The 20,085-nt window shown below is 47.3% G+C and overlaps 1 protein-coding gene across 1 annotated transcript in view; it reads left to right on the top strand.

Annotated features, from left to right (window-relative positions):
• Window positions 1–5,811: 5,811 nt before the first annotated feature.
• The window catches only part of SHANK2 (SH3 and multiple ankyrin repeat domains 2), a 276,747-nt gene continuing 262,473 nt past the window's right edge, over window positions 5,812–20,085 (top strand). The window contains exons 1-2 of the mRNA XM_054390349.1: window positions 5,812–5,851; window positions 16,238–16,457. Of these exons, the coding sequence (XP_054246324.1) occupies window positions 16,254–16,457 (204 nt within the window). The 5' untranslated portion in view covers window positions 5,812–5,851; window positions 16,238–16,253. The remainder of the gene's footprint in view (window positions 5,852–16,237; window positions 16,458–20,085) is intronic.

Here is a 20,085-nt window from a genome sequence, read left to right as displayed (position 1 = left end):
CTGTCAACTGTTTAATTTGCTAAGGATTTTGGAGACAGGTCTACCAAGGGCCAGTAAAGTCAAGTCAGCTGTGACATGGGTCCAAGTGGGGTCATAAACATCCCACACAACTAGGAAAAGTGGAAACAGCCCTGGTTTAGTCTCTGCTGTTTCCACTTCCAGGCAGAGTCCCTCATGGAAACAGTCTGGATCAGTGAGGGGACCCTGGCCACAGGTCAGATAGGAGGTAGTTGTGAGGTCCTGCTCATGACTTTGCACCTTGTCTTCCCTCCTCCTCCAAGTCTAGAGGATTGGAAGAAGCCATCTGGTGCCTGGATGGAAAAGGGTGGCTGAGGGATCTCTTCTATCTGTGTGCCCTGCACTGACATGGAACCTCCCTGGTTTTGTGCTATCTTGACTCATTTTAGCATATTCCATTGCCCAAACTCCTGATGCTGCCTTTTCCCTGTGTCTGTTCCATGTCTGTGAGAGGCAGCATGGGGGCCTGGGGAGTTTTGGTGTCTTTGGTGCATGTGCAGTAACAGTGGACATGTCCATGGTCTGTGTTGGAGAGGAGCTGAACTTTGGGGCTTTGTTGCCAGCAGTGAGTGATGTGAAGCTGCAGAGCAGCTGGCGTGGTTGAGGCCACACAAAGCAGAAGTAGTGGAGCTGTTGTGCTCAGAATGCTGAGGAAAAAAGGGATGAGAGTAGTGGAGCATAAAAAACCCAGGGAGTCACAAATCTGTGCAGAAATTTCAGCAAGTGTTCGAGCAGCTGTAGGCTTCATGTTTACTTCTCAAAAGGTCCACATGGAGCTCTTGCTGCTCTGAATTTTAAATATATGCCCAGATATGGTCTCTACTGATGAGTAAAGTAACTCTTCTCCCACTTCCCCCAACTGCTTTCCTGATCCTGTTCACATTTCAACCCTGTGAACAGACTTTCTTTGTTTGCTCTGGCTTTATGCAATGGCAGAAATAGATGATAGTTGTCTCTCAAAGTCTCAGGTCTCTCTTCCCTTGATGAATTTCATTTCCCAGTGTGTTTCTTTGTCCTTTGCTGAGCTTTGCTTATGAAGTCTCTCAGGCAGCATTTGCATCCATCCTGTACCTATGTGCCAGAGGGGCAAACCCTGCTCCTAGTATTTACCTCAGTAGTGGAGCTCTCACTTGAGCATGGGGACAAAGAGCAGAATTCAGTGTGTGTGTGCAGGGTTTAGTAGTGGTAAAGACATCTGGGAGGCTTTGACCATTGCTAGGCTACTGGACTGCTGGGAGCCAGACAGTGCAAAGTGCATTCAGCTCTGCAAATGACATGAGGTGCTGTGCAAGCAGCAGGTGGTGCTTTCATGTAGCATAACTGGACTGCTTTAGGAGTCTTTGACCAAACTGGGTTGTGTAAAATATTCTATGGTCATGTGAGCTCCTCTGGTGAGAGCTGTTGGTGTTCAGAAAGGTTAGGGCTAAATTAATGAAATGTGTTGTTGGAAATTGCATTCATTAAGCCAGGCTAATCCTGCAGCTGAAAGGTCCCAAATGCTTCATCTCTGAGTGTTTCAGGATATCCATTCCTCTGTGCCATCCCCAGAAATGTACAGAGATGGAGATTTCTCTGTGGCGGTGCAGACATCTGTGCAGCTGAGCTGGCTGGTCAGCTGGGAGCCAGGGCAGAAACTGGCACTGTTCTGGTGCTGAAATTGTGTGAAGAAGTTATGCAGAAACAGTCACTTGAGTTGGCCACTGTGGTGGTGTTTGCATGAGTTTGAGTGAGTCAGAACCCTGGCAGGAGACCTGTGTGTGTCTGCCATGGAGGCTACAGACATGCCTTATCTACTCAATTGTTGAGTTTACTTCAGCTTTGCTCTTAGTAGTTAGTAACTTTTACTTTCCTAGGTGCAGCTAGGCATAGAGAAATACCCACAAAAGAATCACAGAATTGTTTTGGTTGGAAAACACCTCTGTGATCACTGAGTGCAGCCTTCAACCCAACCCCACCATGGCCATCAAACCTTGTCCCCAAGTGCCATGGCCACAGGTTTCTTGAACACCTCCAGGGATGGGGACTCCACCACCTCCATCAGCCTCTTCCAGTGCCTGAATACTCTTGCAGCAAAGAAATTTTTCCTGATCTCCAACATGAACCTCCCCTGGCACAATTTCAGGCCATTTCCTTTCATGCTATCACCTGATACTAGGGAGAAGAGACCAACCCCCACCTCACTGCAACCTCCTTTCCATTTTTATCTTCCTGTATGGGAGATTCATTCACCACACAGATTGCCATGGGCAAAAAGGAATGTGAAAATTGTGACATTTTCATTCCACTTGATAAAATTCATACAAATATGGGAACGTTTTCAATTGGGAAGCTTGCCAGATGTGGAGGAAAGTTTGACCTGTGTCCTCCTGGGCATGTTTGTTCTGCAGCAGAAGCTTTCCTCCAGCGGTGGAAGCAGCTGCAGCACGCTGGGTTCAGGAGGCAGCGTCCTGCTTAATTACTGGGGGGGGCAAGGAGCAGCGAGGAGAAGCTGAGGGAGAGGGCTGTAAATACTGCATGGCTGCAGCTAGGCTGCTCCCTGAGCTGGGGCAGTGCTCCCCCGAGGCATGGGCAGTGCTCCCCGAGGTGGGGGCAGTGCTCCCCCAGCTGGGGCAGTGCTCCCCGACCCAGGGCAGTGTTCCCCTGCATAGCCAGAGCTCTGCAGGGTGCAGTGCTGGTAACTAACCCTGCTCTGCATCCCTCTTTTGGCTTGGGGTTAGGGTTTGTGTTGGTAAGGTGGATGTGATGAGGGAAATGGCTCCTGTCACTGTTCTCTCAGTCTTCTCTACTCTCCTGATCCATCTCCTACTTTTCCAATGGCTTTTGAATTCACTGCAGCTTCAGCTGAATGTTTTTAAAGGAATGGAAATCCTTCGAAGGTTTTCTGTTCCTGCAGACAGGTGAAAAGTGCCGGAGAGCCACAGTAGATGCCACCCAGAGGACAAGGCATGGGGTCACGTTTGGTGTGCTGCCTGGATGGATGAGCCTGTCTGCAGCTCTCCCCCAGCCACTGGTGGAAGCAGTATCTGGAAGAGAAGCCTGTGACAGTAGGAGGTGGTAGGGATGAGCAAGTAACTTGGGATTTCATGGCACGCAGATTTATTTGGGGATGCATTGGAGCCTCTGGGATAAGCTCTACTGATCCTGTGCTTGAGGTGAGTTAAAAACCAGGATCTGGGGAGGAACCCAGCAATTTTTGTCTTCCTGTGGGTGTTAAGAGAATCCTTTTGCAGAAGCAGAAGTGAGGGCAGTTGCTCACTTCCCCAGGGCCGGTGCCTTGCTCCACTCTGCAAGCTCACTAGAAGCACTGGCACCACTTCCCTGGTTTTCCATGAATTTGCAATGTACAAATACTTTCCTTTAGGGACAGTTCCTAGCTCTTGGCCAGCCACTCTTGCTTTTCATATCCAGAGAGCACTGTGAAAGATCAGTTAACATCCCCGGTGCAAAGCAGAGCCATGCCCTGGGTGCTTTGTGTAAACAGAAGGATTTACCCTTCCCACAGAACAAGCTGCTGGCATTCTCTGCTCTTCCACAAGGAGAGGCAAAACTTGCTTGCAAAGAAATTCTGTAGCCTTGATTCCTGTGGAGTATTTAGTAGCTGAATGCTTTAGAGTTTTTGTTGCTTTTGTTGTGTGGTTTACCAACAAGGTCCCAAAGTATTTACTTGAGGCTCAGGCTGTCACTGTAGCTATACCCAGAGCAGACCTTAGCAACAGCCACCTGAAACTGACCAAGTTATAAACTGCTCCCAAAATCACAAAGCTTGGTTTTGGAAACATGGAGCAGATGTGTCTGCATGGGGGAGCCCTGGTGGAAAGTAGCATCTGTGGTGGATGTATCCAGTCCCAAGTAACTCCTCCTCTCTCACCAGATCCATTTAGAAAGTGAAGGCTGTTGTGTGTGAAAGAGAGGGTTCAAAAATGGTAGCAGTTTGTCCTGGCTCTCATAAGAAGCCTCTTAGGTTAGCTATGAACTGCTCAGCTCTCATGAGATGCCACTTGGAGTCCTGTGTCCAGGTCTGGAGGCCCCAGCACAGGAAGGGTGTGGAGCTATTAGAATGGGTCCAGAGGAGGTCATGAAGATGATCAAAGGGCTAGAGAACCCTCACTGTGGGGACAGGCTGGCAGAGTTGGGGCTGTTCAGTCTGGAGAAGAGAAGGCTGCAGGGAGACCTTAGAGCAGCCTTCCAGTACCTGAAGGGGCTACAGGAGAGCTCGGGAGGGACTTTCCATAAAGGCATAGAGTGCCAGGGGGAGGGGTGATGACTTTGAGCTGGAAGAAACTCAATTTAGATGAGACAGAAAGAAGAAGTTGCAAAGATTCTGGTTTGTACCTTGTGATAAAGTTGATGATATTTCCTTACCTGCATTTCCTGTGACCTTCATATTCATGGAGACCACATTTCTGTCTCCTGGTCTCAAAACCCAAACCCTGCTAGGTCTAATCTTAACTGCAGCTCACTTCTGTGTGATACAAAATGCAGTAGTTCAGTTTGGGGAAAGGTCCTTCTACACCTCTGTTTTTGTTGCTGCTGGGAGATAGTTGTGCTGGAGACAGGGCTGTGAGTATTTTCTTCCAACTCAAACCTTTGGGGATAGGTTTATGTAGTTTTAGTGAAATACATCAAAGTGTGTCTTGATTTAGAGTCAAAGAGTGAGCTTAAAGACACTGTTGAAGTGTTTGAGCCTGGGGGTGCAGATTGGCATCACCTGGCACTCAGATATGCACCATGGGAAGGGTCTGATAAAGCAGGGAGTGAGGAGGGGGGAATCTGACATGAAACCAGTTTGTGTTGATATTGGAGTAAATGGTGCAGGGCCAGTCCTGTGCACAGAATTATCCTTGAATAATTCCAACTTCACTTATGGTCATGTTCTGTATTTTCTCTGGAGCTGCATGACTGCTTTGCACTTTTCTTGTGGCTGATAGAGAAGCCCTGTTTAGCTCTCTTGCTGTGCTTAGAGGATGCAGCACAATCCAGTATTAGCTTTTCATGTAGTGACCTGCACCCAGGTACACCAAAAGCTTAAAAAAAGTTCATCGAAGTTGCTTTTGCAGTGGAAACCTCTGGATTTTCCCTTTGCATTTATATCTGTAAAAGGGGGGAAATACTTGCTGGGCAAGACTTTCTCAGCATGAGCTTCTACCCATCAATGAAGGCAATAAAACCATGCACACTTCAGAGCTTATCAGTGAGCTGGCTCCAGGCTGTTCCTTACTGTGCCAAGAGCTGCACTGTGATGCTCAGCACGTATCTGCTGATTCTCTGGGGGGCCTGGAAATAGCAGACCCTAATTTCTGGCTTTCAGCTGGACTTGGGGGAAAAAACAAGCATCTTGCTGCACAAATGGGAGTTGTTAGCAAGTGCACATGCCCAGGATGCTCGGTGCTTTGGCAAGGCTGAAACCAGGGGAGCTGTTGGTGGGAAGCAGCAGAGTAGCTTTTCACCCTCTGTCAGCTCTGGCCTGAATTTGTGTCTGTCATGATAACCCAAGGAGCCTATTTTTGCATTAGTACTGACTTCATGCTGCCAGAAGCATTCTGAGGTGAGTGAAGTTACATCAGGCAGAGCTGTGCATAACATTGCTGTGGCTGTGTGATGGAGATGCTGGGAACTTGCAGCCTCTCTTGCAGATTGACTTCAAGGCCCCTTCCTGCTGGCATCACTTCTGCTGGGCAGGTTTTAAATTGAGTGGCTGTTAGGTCACTGAATTTCTGTCTCTTGTGTCACTCCTCTTTATGTCTTTCTGTGTTTTTCACAGGAATCTGAGATGAGGGCAAGCTAGATTCTGATGGTCACCCTCACAGCACTGCTGTCACCTGTAGGCTGACAGGTAAGTAAGTGTGCAGAGAAGTCACTGCAGTCACCTGTGCCTGTGCCAGGTGGGCAGACCTGCACTGGCAGCCCAGAACTTCCTCCCTGGATTCCCCTCAGATTTAATAAACAAATGCTCAGAACTTCTTGACAATCCTGCTCAATGCCCCAAAAGGAAGGAGTCCCTCATCCTGCTTCCCAGTGTTGGGTGGGTGGCAAGAGTGGGCTCAGAGCAGCCTGCAGTGAGGGTGTCAGGTGGGACTTGGTAACTTCTGTTCATTTTAGCTCCTTTCCTCCTCCTACTGAATATCCTTTGGAGGTGACCTAGCAGGCAGACTAACGGCATCATGCTTCTTGTATTGGACATGTTAAAAAAAAAGTTGTTTCTTTTTTTTTTTTTCCTAGAAGCAATTTATTAATGAGTAAATTTGCAACTGCTGTTGGGTTGGGGTAGAGAGTTTCTGGGGTTTTGTGCTGTGATGCCCTTTGTTGGACAGCTAGGGGAGAGCTAGTTGAGGAGCAAGCCAGTGCAGAGCCTCCTGTGAGACAGCACAGGCATGGCCTTGTGTCTGCTGGGGTTTGACCTGAGAGCTGCATTTTCACTCTTTTCTATTTAAAAAGGCTTCTAGTCTCTATGTATTTTCCCCATTTTGTTATTTTCTCTCTGGTTCTTCCAAAACACAACTTAGAAAATGTTGGCAGTACTCTGGAGATGACTTCTAACTTTTAATGCAGAACAGTTTCTTCAACTAACATGATTTTATTGGCTCCCAGTTCAGTCATTACAAAATAAATAGGAACTTCAAACTCAGAAATCAGAAAGCTTGGAACAAAAAGGACAGTGATTTCAAATTAGGTTTCCGTTGGTAAAGCTTAATGCTTCTGTATGATCTGAAAACTAAACCCTTCATTTGCTCTGTGGTAGGGAAACTGAAGGTGCCTTGCCTTGCACTGGCTGCTGCAGCTGGCCGTGTTAATGCAGGTGATGAGCACAGATCAAAGGTCCTCGGCAGTGAGTCCTAACAGGAGCTTTGGATGAGCACTGGAGGGAGGGTGGAAATACAAAAAGGGTGTGAAATGGGGGCATGGATTGCCATAAGGTGTGTGGTGGCACGGAGGGGTGTCGCTGGGAGCAGTGCTCTGGAGAAAGGAGCAAGAGAAGGATGAGAAGAATTTGTACCTCCACAGCTCAGCAATCGCTGCCCTGTCAGGCACTTAACAATTGACTGCTTGCTGCTTGCCACTATCCAAGAGGGAGGCATCCACAACCTCCCTGGGCAACCTGTTCCAGTGTCTCTCCACCCTGACTGCCAAGAATCTCTTCCTCATCTCCAGTCTCAATCTCCCCTCTCCCAGCTCAAAGCCATCCTATCACTTCATGCCTTTGTGAAAAGTCCCTCTCCAGCTCTCCTGTAGCCCCCTTCAGGTACTGGAAGGCTGCTCTGAGGTTTCCCTGGAGCCTTCTCTTCTCCAGACTGAACGGCCCCAGCTCTCTCAATCTGTCTTCATAGGAGAGGTGCTCCAGCTCTCTAATCATCCTGGTGGCCCTTGTGCCAGCTTTTATTTGGAATATTTTATATCATGATTCCATCAAGACTTTTCTGGGCAAGTGTTTTTGTATTCAGCTGGCATGTCTTGATTAGCCTGGGATCATTTCCATGGCTGGAATCTCCAAAGTGTGCTGTCAGAAAAATTATAAATGGTAATGAATTCAGTTAATCAGGTCTTGTAGGAGTACAATCAACTTGAAATCCAGTCAGGTAGAAAGAAATCTGGTTAAAGTATTTCTGGTTCTCCAATAGCCTCATTTTAGGCCTTACATTGCCTGTGAGTGAATTAGGGATCTGCATTAACATGGAGAAATTACACTTTGCAGAGAAATCACTGGAAGTGATAGAGACAAAGCCAGAAGTTTTGGTGATGCTGCCATTCACCAGTCTGTGTGGCACAGGTTGGACTCTGTGGTTGATGGCAATTCAAAATGTGATGTCCTCTTGAAAAGCACAAGACAGGAATGTTCCTGCCATCAGTGGTGGGTTTGACAGCCACTGTGCAGGGCTGACAAGGCTTCATCCACAGCTGTGCCTTCTGCAGCTGTGGGGCCATATTCCCTGCAAATGTGTTTGCTTGCAGGGAGCTTTGGGGCTGCAGGGCTAAGCCATAGCTGTAGGTTAATCTTTGGGGTTTACCTTAGCTCTGTTGAAAGACAAAATACAGATACAAGTGCTGCATTTTGCTGTTGGCATCAGTCAGGCCAAGCTGTCTAGCCAGCAGGGTTGCAGGCTTAGTCCTTACCTTGCCCTTCCTTCTTCATACGGTTGAGTAACTGGTTTGGTCATGACTTTGTTATATGCATCAGTTCAAGGGCAAAGTGACCTTATCTCTGTCTCTGACCTGGAGGAGGCAGTGGAGTGTGCTTTGGTCAAGTTGCCAGATGACACCAAACCTGGGGACCAGGGCAGGCTGGAGAAATGGGCTGGCAGGAGCTATGTGAAATGCAATGAGGACAAGTACTGAGTGCTGCACCCCTGGAGGCAGAGCCCTGCAGCAGTGCAGGTGGGGACTGGCTGAGAAGTGGCCAGTGCCAACTGCATGAGGCTCAACAAGTCATGGTTGGGTCTGCATCTGGGTTGGGCCAACTCTAAGCACAAATCCAGGCTGAGTGCAGAGTCTGCTGGGAGCAGCTCTGAAGAAAGAGCCTTGGGGCTGTTGGTTGCTGAGCAGCTCCCCAGGAGCCAGCAGTGCCCTCCTGCAGCCCAGCAGGCAGCTGTGTGCTGGGCTGCAGCCAGAGGAGTGTGGGCAGCAGGGCAGCAGAGGGGATTCTGCCCCTTGGCTCTGCTCTGCTGAGACCCCACCTCCAATTCTGCCTCCAGTCCTGGTGTCCCCAGCAGAAGGAAATGGAGCTGCTGGAGTGAGTCCAGAGGAGGCCACAAAGAAGATCCAAGGGCTGGAGCAGCTCTGTTGTGAGGACAGGCTGAGGGATCTTTTATTTCTTGAGCTGTTTACTGAAGGTAATAATTAAATGCTGGTGGTCAGTGAGGAAAACTGGTTCTTTCCATCACTTTTATTGTGTCTTGATTGCCCAGTCCTTGGCTAGCTATGATTTGGTAACAATGAGTTGCTTATCTTCACAATGAGTCGAATCAAAATCTGGAAGGTCAGGAGAATGATGCATTTCTCAGGTCTGCTGCAGAGTCACTGTGCTGCCTGGGTCATCTGGGCAGACCACTGAACCTTTCTGAGCCTGTAGATGTTTTTCTACAGGCTGCTGTCACCATCATCATGCACAGGCACAGTCCTAGCAAATGACCTCGAGTGCACCAGGAGTGCCTGCTGGCACAGGCTGGAGGGAGAGTTGCAGCCCAAGGTTTGCTTACCTTGGGTTGTAAAATAAGCAGGCAAGATGCAGAGAAGGTTCAGCCCAGGTCCTCTTAAAATGTCCTCTGAAAAACATTGAGGTGATATTTGTGCAGTTAGGCTAAGGGAAGGCTGGAGCCCATCTGTCGCTGGGAGGCAGGGAAGTGTGCTGCAGACAGACACAGATGGGCACAGAGATGCTGAGGACACTGCACTGGGGTCTGGCTAAACCAAGGGCTAGTCACCTGTCCTAGTTCTGCACTGTGCACATCTTTTCTGGGTCACCATTTGGTTGTTGCTTCCCTTGTGGTTAAGAAATGAAGTATCTGAAGGCCAGGTTGTTCCTTCTGCCTTTCTCTGCCTTCCTCTCTCCATAGGTTGGCTGAATGGTCCTGAGTCCAGGGCTTGCTCCTGCTCAGCTGTTTGGAAATGAGAGCAGCACCTGCATGAGATGTTTGCTCACCTGCTGTATTGCCTCCTGTGTGCACCAATATGCTCACTGCCACGAAAAGTAGTGGTCATAGCATTGTACAGCTGCTCCTGATCTGAGATTTCTGCCCCCCCATGTTGTTAATAATTCAAATTAAACCTAAATACAAAAGAAGTTGAGCACTGAAATTGATCTCTGCATTTCACAGCTTGCAAACTGCTTCTCTTAAGCACTGAAACAATTCCATGATTTTCTCTTTTTTTATGTTGATTTTCTCAATGAAATAGGTTTAACCTTTTCCTACATCTGCTTTTCTGCCTGTCTCCCAGCCTTGCTCACTCAGTACAATGAGCTGCCTGTCTCCTGTATTCTTTTTAGCTGTCCTGCCCCAAAATCTCACTTTGCATCTGCCTGGTTGATTCAGCCTTTCCGTGAGGCTACCACGACCAGCTGGGCAGTTTACAAGGAAAATAAATACCAAGGAGAACAGACAGAGGACAAAGGAGAATTTTAGCATCCAAAGTTGCTTGTAAACTGAGGAAGCTTTCAGGAAGCCACCCTGGATTTGCAGAAACAAGCTGCATGTGTAGATTTTGTAAGTGCACAGAGTGCTCCTGGTGAAGTGCAGTAGTTTCCAGAAAAAAACAAACAAACAAACAAGAGAAAAGAACAAAAAACTCAAACCAAACCCCAAAGTTGTCCATTCTCATAGCCTGGTCTCAAGAACCACTCATACAATGTTGGCATTTGAGACTGAATGCCAGAAGTTAATGGAGCTTAGCCTCTCTGTGGCAAGGCTGTGCTGTGCAAATACACCTGAGCAAAGAAGAAGAGGCTGCCTCAAACAAGGAGCAGGTGCAGCACTTACTCAGTTTTCTTCTTAATTTTCTTTAAAAACCAAACCAAACCAACCAAACCCCTGCCCCCAAAAGTCACTTTTGTGCCCTTTTGCCAAACAATTTGTCATCTGGGGAGAGCAGCTAGCAAAGAAATGGAGCACTGCATAAATCTGCTCTTAAACAGGACTGGAAGAAGAAGCTTCTGGTGGTGGTGGCACTGGGATGGACTGCCCAGGGAGGTGCTGGAGTCACCATCACTGGAGGTCTTTAAGAAAAGCTTGGATGTGGCTCTTGGTGGCATGGCTTAGCTGATGTGGTGTTAGGTCATAGGCTGGACTTGATGATCTCAGAGGCCTTTTCCAGCCTCACTAATTCTGTGATTCTCTGTGATTGTCAGTGCTGCCTTCAAGTCAGTGTTTGAGGTTGGAAGTGAGAGATGCCAGGCTGAGAAACAGCAGCTTCAGAGGGAAGTAAAGGAGGACTCTTGCTTGGGATCTTGGTGTGTTGTTACTTACACCTCAGCACACATCTGCTAAAATATTCATTTGGGTGGCTCAGTTATTTAACAGAGAGATCAAAAATGCATTACCAGGCAGTGTAACCAAAGTGAATTTAAGTGAAGGACTGGTGTGTAGGGAATAAAAGCCATATTTGGGAGGGTTATGAACAGCAAAGTCATGTATGAGAAATTTGTTTAGGTAATTACCACGGAGGGAGGACTTTTCTGCATAACTTGCAAGGGGTTTGGTTTTCTGGCATTTTCTGCCCCAGTGTGGAATTGCTGTAGAGCAGTCTCAAGAATCAGTTGTCCCATTTCACAGAGGCTGACCAAGAGAACTGCAGAGCAACAGACTGACTTTCTTCCAGCCTTCACATGTTGTCATTGTCATTTTTCAGTCTCCCAACACCACAGCCATGTTTATGAACAAAATCAGACCAGGAGGTGTTCCCTGGTGCCAGGATAAAGCTGGCACTGGAGTCAGTGCTTGCATTTGTGGAAAAGTACCCCCAGGACTGCAACCTGACCAGCACAGCTTCACATCAACACCAAGGCTGCCTCCTTGTCTGGTGGGCCTGGGGGAGCACTTTGTCTCCCCTGAGATTTTGTTGTGTACCTCTTAGCACTCCTCCTGCGTGGTCTGGTCTGCCTCTGTGGATGTATTCCTGCAGGATTTGCCTTTGCCTGGGTGAGTTTGGCACTGTGGGTTTCAGTAAGCTGTCCTGTTTGGAGTCATTTTGGTAGTGGTAATCAGCTAATTTTCATCAGCGTTAATCAGAGGGCTGTGTTTGCCTTCTTTCCTGTCACTTAGGCGGTGGTGTCTAGGATTCATTTCATGCTGCCAAGCATTTATGCTGCCTTTGGAAAATGTGGTTCTGCCCTGCTCATGCCCTAGCTGCTAACTTCTGGCCCTCTGCCAGCTGCCTCTGCTGCTTAGCCAAACATTTGCATAGTGATGCAGTTCAGAGACCTGATGGATGCTGAAGCTAACCTCCCAAACCAAAGAAGCTGTTGTCTGCCCTGGACTAATGCTTTGTTCTGCTCCACTGTTTGTGCTAGTGCAGAGATTGAAGCAGTCTGAGTGCAAGAATGGAGTGGTCTGGGGTGCAAGGGTGGAATTGCTTCTTTGAGAGGCAGCTTTAAAGCCCTGCCAAGAGGAGACTGAACCCATCAAAGTGCAAATTACCTGCTGGAGTTGGGCTTCACTGTGTATTTTCTTCTACAGAACCCTTGCTTGCAGAGCTGTGGGGAGGTATGAAATGCACTGTGGGGAGGGGGGGAGGGGCTTGCACCCCCCATCTGCAGGTCTCTCTGAAATGCATTTTTGTTTTAATAGCAATGTAATTACAAAAAGGCAGTGCTTGATCTTCTCCAGCATCTTCCTTTGGTTCCAGGTGAGCTGCTCCTTGAGCTGATCTGTGTAATTCTGAAGAGAGCTGCAGAATCCAAGTGTGAGGAGCTCTGGCAGGTTTCACAGCTGTCAGTCCCTTTCCTGAATAGTTGTTCTCCAGAGCTAATTATCAAATGCCTCTTTCTAGCAGTTGCTGTTGCTCTTAACAGCAAACTTTTCTCACAGTCTGGTTAATGGCATTACTCAACCCATAACAATGCTGACTCTGTTTCTGAGCTGTTCCCACAGGTACATTCTGAACTTATCTGACAATAGCAGTCTAGAGGAGCTCTCCCTGCAGCCAACAGCACTGCTATTGTGCAGAGGAATGTTTATATAAAACAGGATTCTTATCAGGACCAGGAGCTGGTGACCCTTGCATATGAAACCTTGCTCTGAGCTCTGGCCATGCTGGCCTTGGAGAGGACTTTTGGTATGTGAGCCTCAGCTGTATTTTAGAGAGAGAGCTAATAAATGTTGTGACCAGTGCAAAGTGGCCACTCAGGTGAGACCATATCCTGTGATATGATGTGGAGAACAGCTCTGAACAGCTCCAAGCTGTGTGGAATTCTTGCAGCACTTCAGTTTCCAGTGGTGATTCCTGACAGATGGATCTAAATGGCAATGTTGCTTCCCCATACATTTTCTTTCCTAAACAGAAGCACATAGGGCAGGCAGTGTTAGCTTCCAGCCTTCCTGTTCCCAGCCTCTGCTTGCACTTGGCTGGGTAAATATCAGAAAGATTACAGTGTGCTGGAAGGGAAAGGACAGAAGAGAATCTGAAAAGACTTACAACAGGAGTTGGGAAAAAAAATCCAGAGCTTGGTGAGCAGCTTCACCTCAGGTTCATCTCCCCAGTGGACAGCAGAGCTTAGTTGCTTGATAATTTGCATTTTATGCTTATCAACCTTTTTCCTCTTTATCCATAAGGAAAACATTTTTGTGATATTTCAAATACAAACATAATTAAATGTTAACAGAGAGGCACTGCTGCTGTCATGTTATGTAGATTAGATCAAGTCCTGGGAGCAGATAAAGTAGATTCCTCTTGTCCTTACATGTGGGGTAGCATTCAGAGGCTGCTGTGAAGCAAAGCCTGAATCTCCTTCCTGCTGGGAGCTGCTGCGTTGCCTTATTTGCTGTGTGGCCAAAACTCATCTCCTTGTTTGCTTAATGTTAATCAAAGAAAAAATGTGCCAGGTAAAAAGGCAAGGCCTCAACAGATGCTCTGCTTCCCTTGCAAAACAAGGAGTTCCCTTTGGCCAAGAGTTGGCTGAAATAAATTCCATTCTCGTTGTGCCTGTTGGGGTTTTTCACTTGTTTGGCTTGAACAGCTTCATCTTCATTTCAGCTCTGTAGGAAACACCCCTTGAAGGCTGTAGAGGACACTGGGCACCCCCTGTCTTCAGCAGCACACTGGGTGGGATCTGGGGGCACAGATCTCAGACTCTTTGAGACCTGTAAATCTGGGGCTGTACCTCACCACAGTGCCCTACAGCTGGAGATTTCCAGGTCATGTCACTGCAGGGCTCTAGGGAGGACACTGAAACATGGAAGTTTTGTTCCAAAGCCCAAAGAAATCAGGTGTTGAAATACAGAAGCGCTCCACAGTGGCAGTGAGCATCTCCACTTAACAAGTGGTGGCATCTTCCATTCCACACAAGAGCCAAACAACCAAATTGCCCTAAGGTGTTTGTAGGCTGAGGGAGATGTCTTTGAGCTCTGCTCCCTGGCCCACACCAGGACCTCTGTGGGTTTAGTTTCTCCAGTGCTTGGGACTGACTTGTTTAGAAAGAGGCATTTAAATGATCTGCTCCTCCATGGTGCTGGTGGGAGAGAAGTTCTCTTCTCTTTTGCCACACTCCTTCAGTAGCCTTTCCATGGCTCCTTGTGCTGTTTATCTTCTTTTTAACCAGAAAAATTGGTGCTTGGTGCCTTATTGATGCATCTCCAAGGAGTTCCTTCTCCCACTGAGTGCTTGATACCCAGGAGCTGTTTCTTCAGCTGGTGATTGCCATTTGCTAGTCCATAATGGGATATTGCTGGGGTTTTTTTGCAGGAAAATTCATTTACCAAAAGACTGGGAAGGGTTTTTTTTCCCCTCATTCAGCTCTGTGTGCTGTATAATTGCAATTTTTGTATGCTGAGTAATTGCAGTTTGCTGTGCTCTGTGGAATCCATTGCTCTGGAATAGATCCTGCTCTCAAAAGCCTGTAGGGAGAGACAAACCCTTTGATGGTCCTAATATCTTTTTTTTTCTCCCTCACTGGTCTGCACCTCTTGCACCCTCAAATGCTTTGTATTGACCTACTATGTTTTGGCTTTGTGTGATTTAGCACTAGGAGATAAATAAGGAAGGCATCCTAATGTTTATGCATTTTATTGGCTTAAGGTGCTTTGGAGAACAGCATTAATGTACAGTTCAGTGAAGCAGCAAGAAAATTAAATGTCCCTCCAGAGTTTCCTTTCCTACACAGAGCCTTGCATTAAGCTGCTGTGAAGTGGCATGATTGCATATTGTTGAATGTGCTGGGTTTGTCTTCATTAGTGATTAGAGCTGAGGGGAATAGCCCTGGGGTTGTCCTGCAGCAGAAAGAACAAGAAGGCTTAAGCGGGTGGGGGTGTGATGTGCTTTGGAAACACCTATGGCCCCAAGCTTTAGGCCTGTCTTCTGCTGCCAGCTCTGGCCCCAATGGAAGGTCACCTCAGCATGCTCAGAGGAAGGTGACCTTTTATACCTGCTTTGTGAGCTTTGCAGTAGAAGCCACTGGGCAGTGAAGAGGAATGAATAACCTGCTCAGGATACTTAGTTGGCTCAAATGACATCCTGAAACCCTATGTGCTCCTGGTGTCTGCTCTTACTTGGCTGGATTTACTTTGAGGGGGTCCAAGTGTAGGACCATTCCAGGAGACATAAATTGGGTAGCTCAGTGCAGTCCCCTGGTGTGTGAGTGACCTTGGGGAGGTCAGTTCACCCTTCTGGGCTTTACTTTTGCTTTGATGTCATTTTATTACGTGGGCCAATAATGGAATTGGTTGGGGGTTAGTTGTTTGTTGTGATTTTTTTTTTCTTTTCAGCTGAAGGGGTTTTTAATTACAAAGAAGAGAAGTTATCCTAGAAGGTTTCTTGTGGAAAATATGAAAAATAAATTGATGTTTTTCTGGCACCTTAAGGCTGCCAGAGCAGATGGTTCCTATGCATGGTTTATGGTGGATTTTTCAGCTTTTCTTCCAGTATAGTTTTTTCCCCCATTTTCCCATAGAATAATGATTCTCCTTTCCTGGAGAAGCTTTTACTTTGTGGGACTTAAAGAAGGTCTTTTGCTGCTGCAGTTGGAAGATCCCAGAAGGAAAATACTCTGCTGGTCTTGTTGCGAGAGCTCCGAATACAAATGTCTTTACTTTGGGTAAACATGACTTGGATTTCCCCTGATCTCTAGCACAGGTTATAAACTTCATTGAAGCCCTGCCTGGACAGCTTCCTGGGGTACAGGCTGAGGTTAGAATAGAACTGGGTTAATGGCCTCACATGATTTTTTGCACTGGGGGAAGGAGGCTTCAAAGTCAGATCTAGGTCTAAGTACAGTTTACAACAGTGCCATTTAGCAAGGCCCCTGATGTTCTGCTGGGTTTTTCTGGATTCTTTGGGAGGTTGGGATGCCTGGGAAGAAAATTTATCTTCTCTTTTGTTGCTCTTTTTGCTTTCTTCTGTCCCTCTTCTGTAGCCAGACTTCCTTCCATTGCGCTCTGCCTACCCATGTACATTACAGAAGGAAATAAAAGGAGGACAAAACACAAGATTTGGTTGTTAAATGCATGTTACCTCCAAGGAGACAAAACCTGGTTGTAACCAGGACTTAGCTTCTTCTCTTTCTCTTTTGTGTTGGCAGGATACGAGCCGTGGCCATGCCTCGTAGCCCAACGTCGAGCGAGGATGAAATGGCACAAAGCTTTTCTGACTACTCTGTGGAGTCTGAGTCAGACAGCTCCAAAGAGGAAACTATTTATGACACAATCAGAGCAACTGCAGAGAAGCCAAGCAGCAGGATGGAGGACAGTCAGAGCAACACGCTGGTGATTCGGGTTATCATACCTGACCTGCAGCAAACGGTGAGGCACTGCTGCACAGCAGCTTCCAGTGCTGGCTGTGCTGCCTGGAGCCTGCACTGCAGCTCTGCTGGTTGCTTACCATTTTGTGACATATTACAAGCAAAATCTATGTCATGTTTTCTTTCAGCGTCTGCATTTCCTACCCCAGTGGTATATCTGATTTCCTAAAGGCACTGCCCTGTCCCGCAGTCCCGTCCCATACCGCAGTCCCATCCCACAGTCCCATCCAACAGCATCTATTTCTTGGATCAACTCGATGAAAGCTGTGATCCTAAGGCAAACTCCCTGCCTGATCTGCAATCAGAGGCATTTGGGTAGAAGAGCATCAGGCAGCTGGAGTCACAGTGGCAGATGAGGTTTGAAGCCCCAGATCAGGCTGTCTTTAGCAAAGCCTCACACATACCTAGCTCCACTGTCTTCTCTAGCTCCTCTTTTCATGAGGCAGTTGTGACTGACACCAGACTGAAATCTCCTCATCAAGTTTTCTCTCTCTGCTTATTGTTGTGCCTTCCCACAAAAGAAGAGATACCTTGTGAGGCAGCTTGTGATGTTTAGAGCATAAAGATGAGGCAAGAGAAGCACAAATAAGTCTTTCTTTCCTCCTTTGCCTCTGTGCCTTCATTACACCATTACTGTTTCTCAAACTTGCACCCAGAGGAATCAGCACTCCCATGGGAGGAAGAGCAAAGTGTGGCACCAGCCTGTCCTGCAGTTTTACAGTGACATCAAATTGCTGCTTTGCTCTCTGCCACCTCCTCACCACTTGCTCCTCACCACTTACAGCAGGAGCATAGCAGAGAGGATAAAATTGACCTTGGCTGCTTTAGCTGGAGGAGTCATTGGTAAGCCAGCTTCTGGTTTTGTGACTGTCTCATACCCTTACACCCAGGGAGTGAAGACAGGGACTTTCCAACAACTGATTTCCAACAACTCACATCTTACAGAGAAGATTGAACAGACTTTCCACTTGTTAAAAAATGTCTGACTGAGGAAATGAGAGTAAAAGCTATAACTTTAACTGCAACCCCCTTAAGTGTTCTGTAGGTCGAAACCTGCCATCCAAACTCCCCACCCTTTCCCACAGGGAACTCTTAGTGATGTTTTGCTGCTTTTCTGGATGGTTGAACATGCAGAATTCAGTGTCTGCTGTGTTAGGGACACAAAGCTGTATAGTTTGCTGTTGTATCTTTGTCAGTAGACAAATCCTTCCATGGGGTTAAGTCTTGTGCTGGAGAAAGGCTCAGGAGTTACTGACTCTTATCTCGAACTACAACTTGACCAAGTTTGTCATTAATTATCTAGATTACCCTGGGCCTCCTTGAGTGCTTCTGTCAGGATTTTCAGTTGATGGTAGGCATCAGACTTTTTTCCATCTCAGAGATGATTATAAAAACAGATTCTTTTTATGCATGTGTGCCACATAAATCACTCTGTGCTGACATTGAAGATGTACATCATACTGCCCTGCCACTGAAGATCTATCTCAGATGCAATTACGCCTTTCTTTTCAATTAAGTTCATTTTTGGAATGATAGAGAAGGGCTGTCTGCAGGCTGACAGGGAGGAGCTGTTTTGACAGCATGGCCTCAGGTGTGGCTGTTGAGCTCTTTTCTGTAATGCCCAGTCTACACAGGGCTGCAGGAGTTCTCATTGGGAGCATTCTCTCCTAAATTCTTGTGCTTAAAAGATCACAGAATCACAGAAACATTCAGGTTGGAACAGACCCTCAGGATCACTAAGTCCAACCCAGAACCCTACTCTGCAAGGGTCATCCATAAACCATATTCCGAAGCACCACATCCAAACCACCTTTAAACACATCCAGGATTAGAGGACTCCACCACCTCCCTGGGCAGCACATTCCAATCCCTGATCACTCTTGCTGGGAAAAATGTTTCCTACTGTCCAGTCTAAACCAGCCCAGTGGCAGCTTGAGGCTGTTCCCTCTTGTTCTGTCACTAACTCCCTGGGAGAAGAGACCAGCACCAGCCTCTCTACAACCTCCTTCAGGTAGTTGTAGACAGCAAGGAGGTCTCCCCTCAGCCTTCTCAGTCTCAAACTAACCATCCCCAGCTCCTTCAGTCACTCTTCATCAGATTTATTCTCCAGGCCCTTCACAGCTTCCTTGCCCTCCTCTGCCCTGGCTCCAGCACCTCCACATCTCTCTTGTATTGAGGTGCCCAAAACTGAGCACAGCACTCAAGGTGTGCCCTCACCAGAGCAGAGTCCCAGGGGACAATCCCCGCCCTGCTCCTGCTGGACACAGCATTGCTGATCCCAGCCAGGATGCCTTTGGCTTTCTTGGCCACCTGGGCACACTGCTGGCTCCTCTTCAGCTGCTTGTCCATCAGCACTCCCATGTCCTTTTCTGCCAGCAGCTTTCCAGCCACACTGCCCCAAGCCTGTAGAACTGCTTGGGGTTGTTGCGACCCAGGTGCAGGACCTGGCACTTGGCCTTTTTGAAGCTCCTCCTGGTAACGCTGGCTGTGGATCCAATCTATCCAAGTCCCTCTGCAGAGCCTCCCTGCCCTGGTGCAGATCAACCCTGACACCTAACTTGGTGTCATGTCTTTTAGATGAGAATTTCTGCTGGATTTACAGCACTGCTCCACTGGCTCCTGTGGTGTGAGATGAAGCTCTGTGAGGAAGCACTGCTGTGGGAGCTGAGCTGGACAGGAAGAGCTCAGAGGGCAGAGCAGGACTGAGGTGGCTGTGAGCTGCATGTGGGGCGGTTATTAAATCTTGGCTGAGGCAGTCATCTCCTTGGGTCTTTCATTTTGGTATTGATTGAAATACTGAAATCCACTCTTGTCCTTAAATTTAAAAGGATTTTGCCTGCAGTGAAGTCCTCTGTCAAGACAGCTCTGCCTGGCTGTGGCTGGGGTTTTATTGATGACCCAACCAGTTTGCTGTCTCTTTGTGTTTGGTGCTCAATGAATAGCTCCAGTAAAATGGAAAGCTTGGCTCTGCTCTGCTGCTGGAAACAGAGAGAGAGGAGCCTCCTGAAGCCCCTCTTACTTCATTGCTCGAGTTTGTAGCCCAATAGTAAGCTATTTATTGACACTATTGAAACCATATTTTTTTAAAATTACTTTTGTGCAGGAAATGAAATAAACCAAAAGGTATCTCCAGGTTTGTGTTTTGTTTGTCCATTTTTATTGCTTCACTTCTGGCATTTTTTTTCCCTTTTCAATAAACTCTTAATGAAAAGTAACTCAATTGTTTAATCAGCTCTGTGGCAGGTGACCTGTTTGTGATTTAATTTATCAGCCCACAAGCTCTTGTACAGTAAAGTGAAATCTGGATTCAGGTTTGCAAAGAGGAAGACTGATAGCTAAAATGTGGTGTAGCAAAGGTGGGAGAAGGTCATGGTTTATGAGCTGAGTTATAGCTACAAGCCAAATCCAGCAGACAGAGAACTTTATAAGTGATCTCCCACTGTAGGAGCTCTGTCCTGCTGCCCTTTTATCACAGTGTATCAGAGGCTGGAAGGGACCTCAAGAGATCATCAGGTCCAACCCCCTTGCCAGAGCAGGATCACTTAGGGTAGTCTGCACAGGAATGCATCCAGGTGGGTTTGGAAAGTCTCCAGAGAAGGAGACTCCACAACCTCTCTGGGCAGCCTGTT

The sequence above is a fragment of the Indicator indicator genome, chromosome 21 (assembly GCF_027791375.1).
Source record: "Indicator indicator isolate 239-I01 chromosome 21, UM_Iind_1.1, whole genome shotgun sequence".
Classification (NCBI taxonomy): Eukaryota; Metazoa; Chordata; class Aves; order Piciformes; family Indicatoridae; genus Indicator; species Indicator indicator.
The sequence above is the reverse complement of the archived record's forward strand: the minus strand, read 5'-3'. Positions and strand labels throughout refer to the sequence as shown.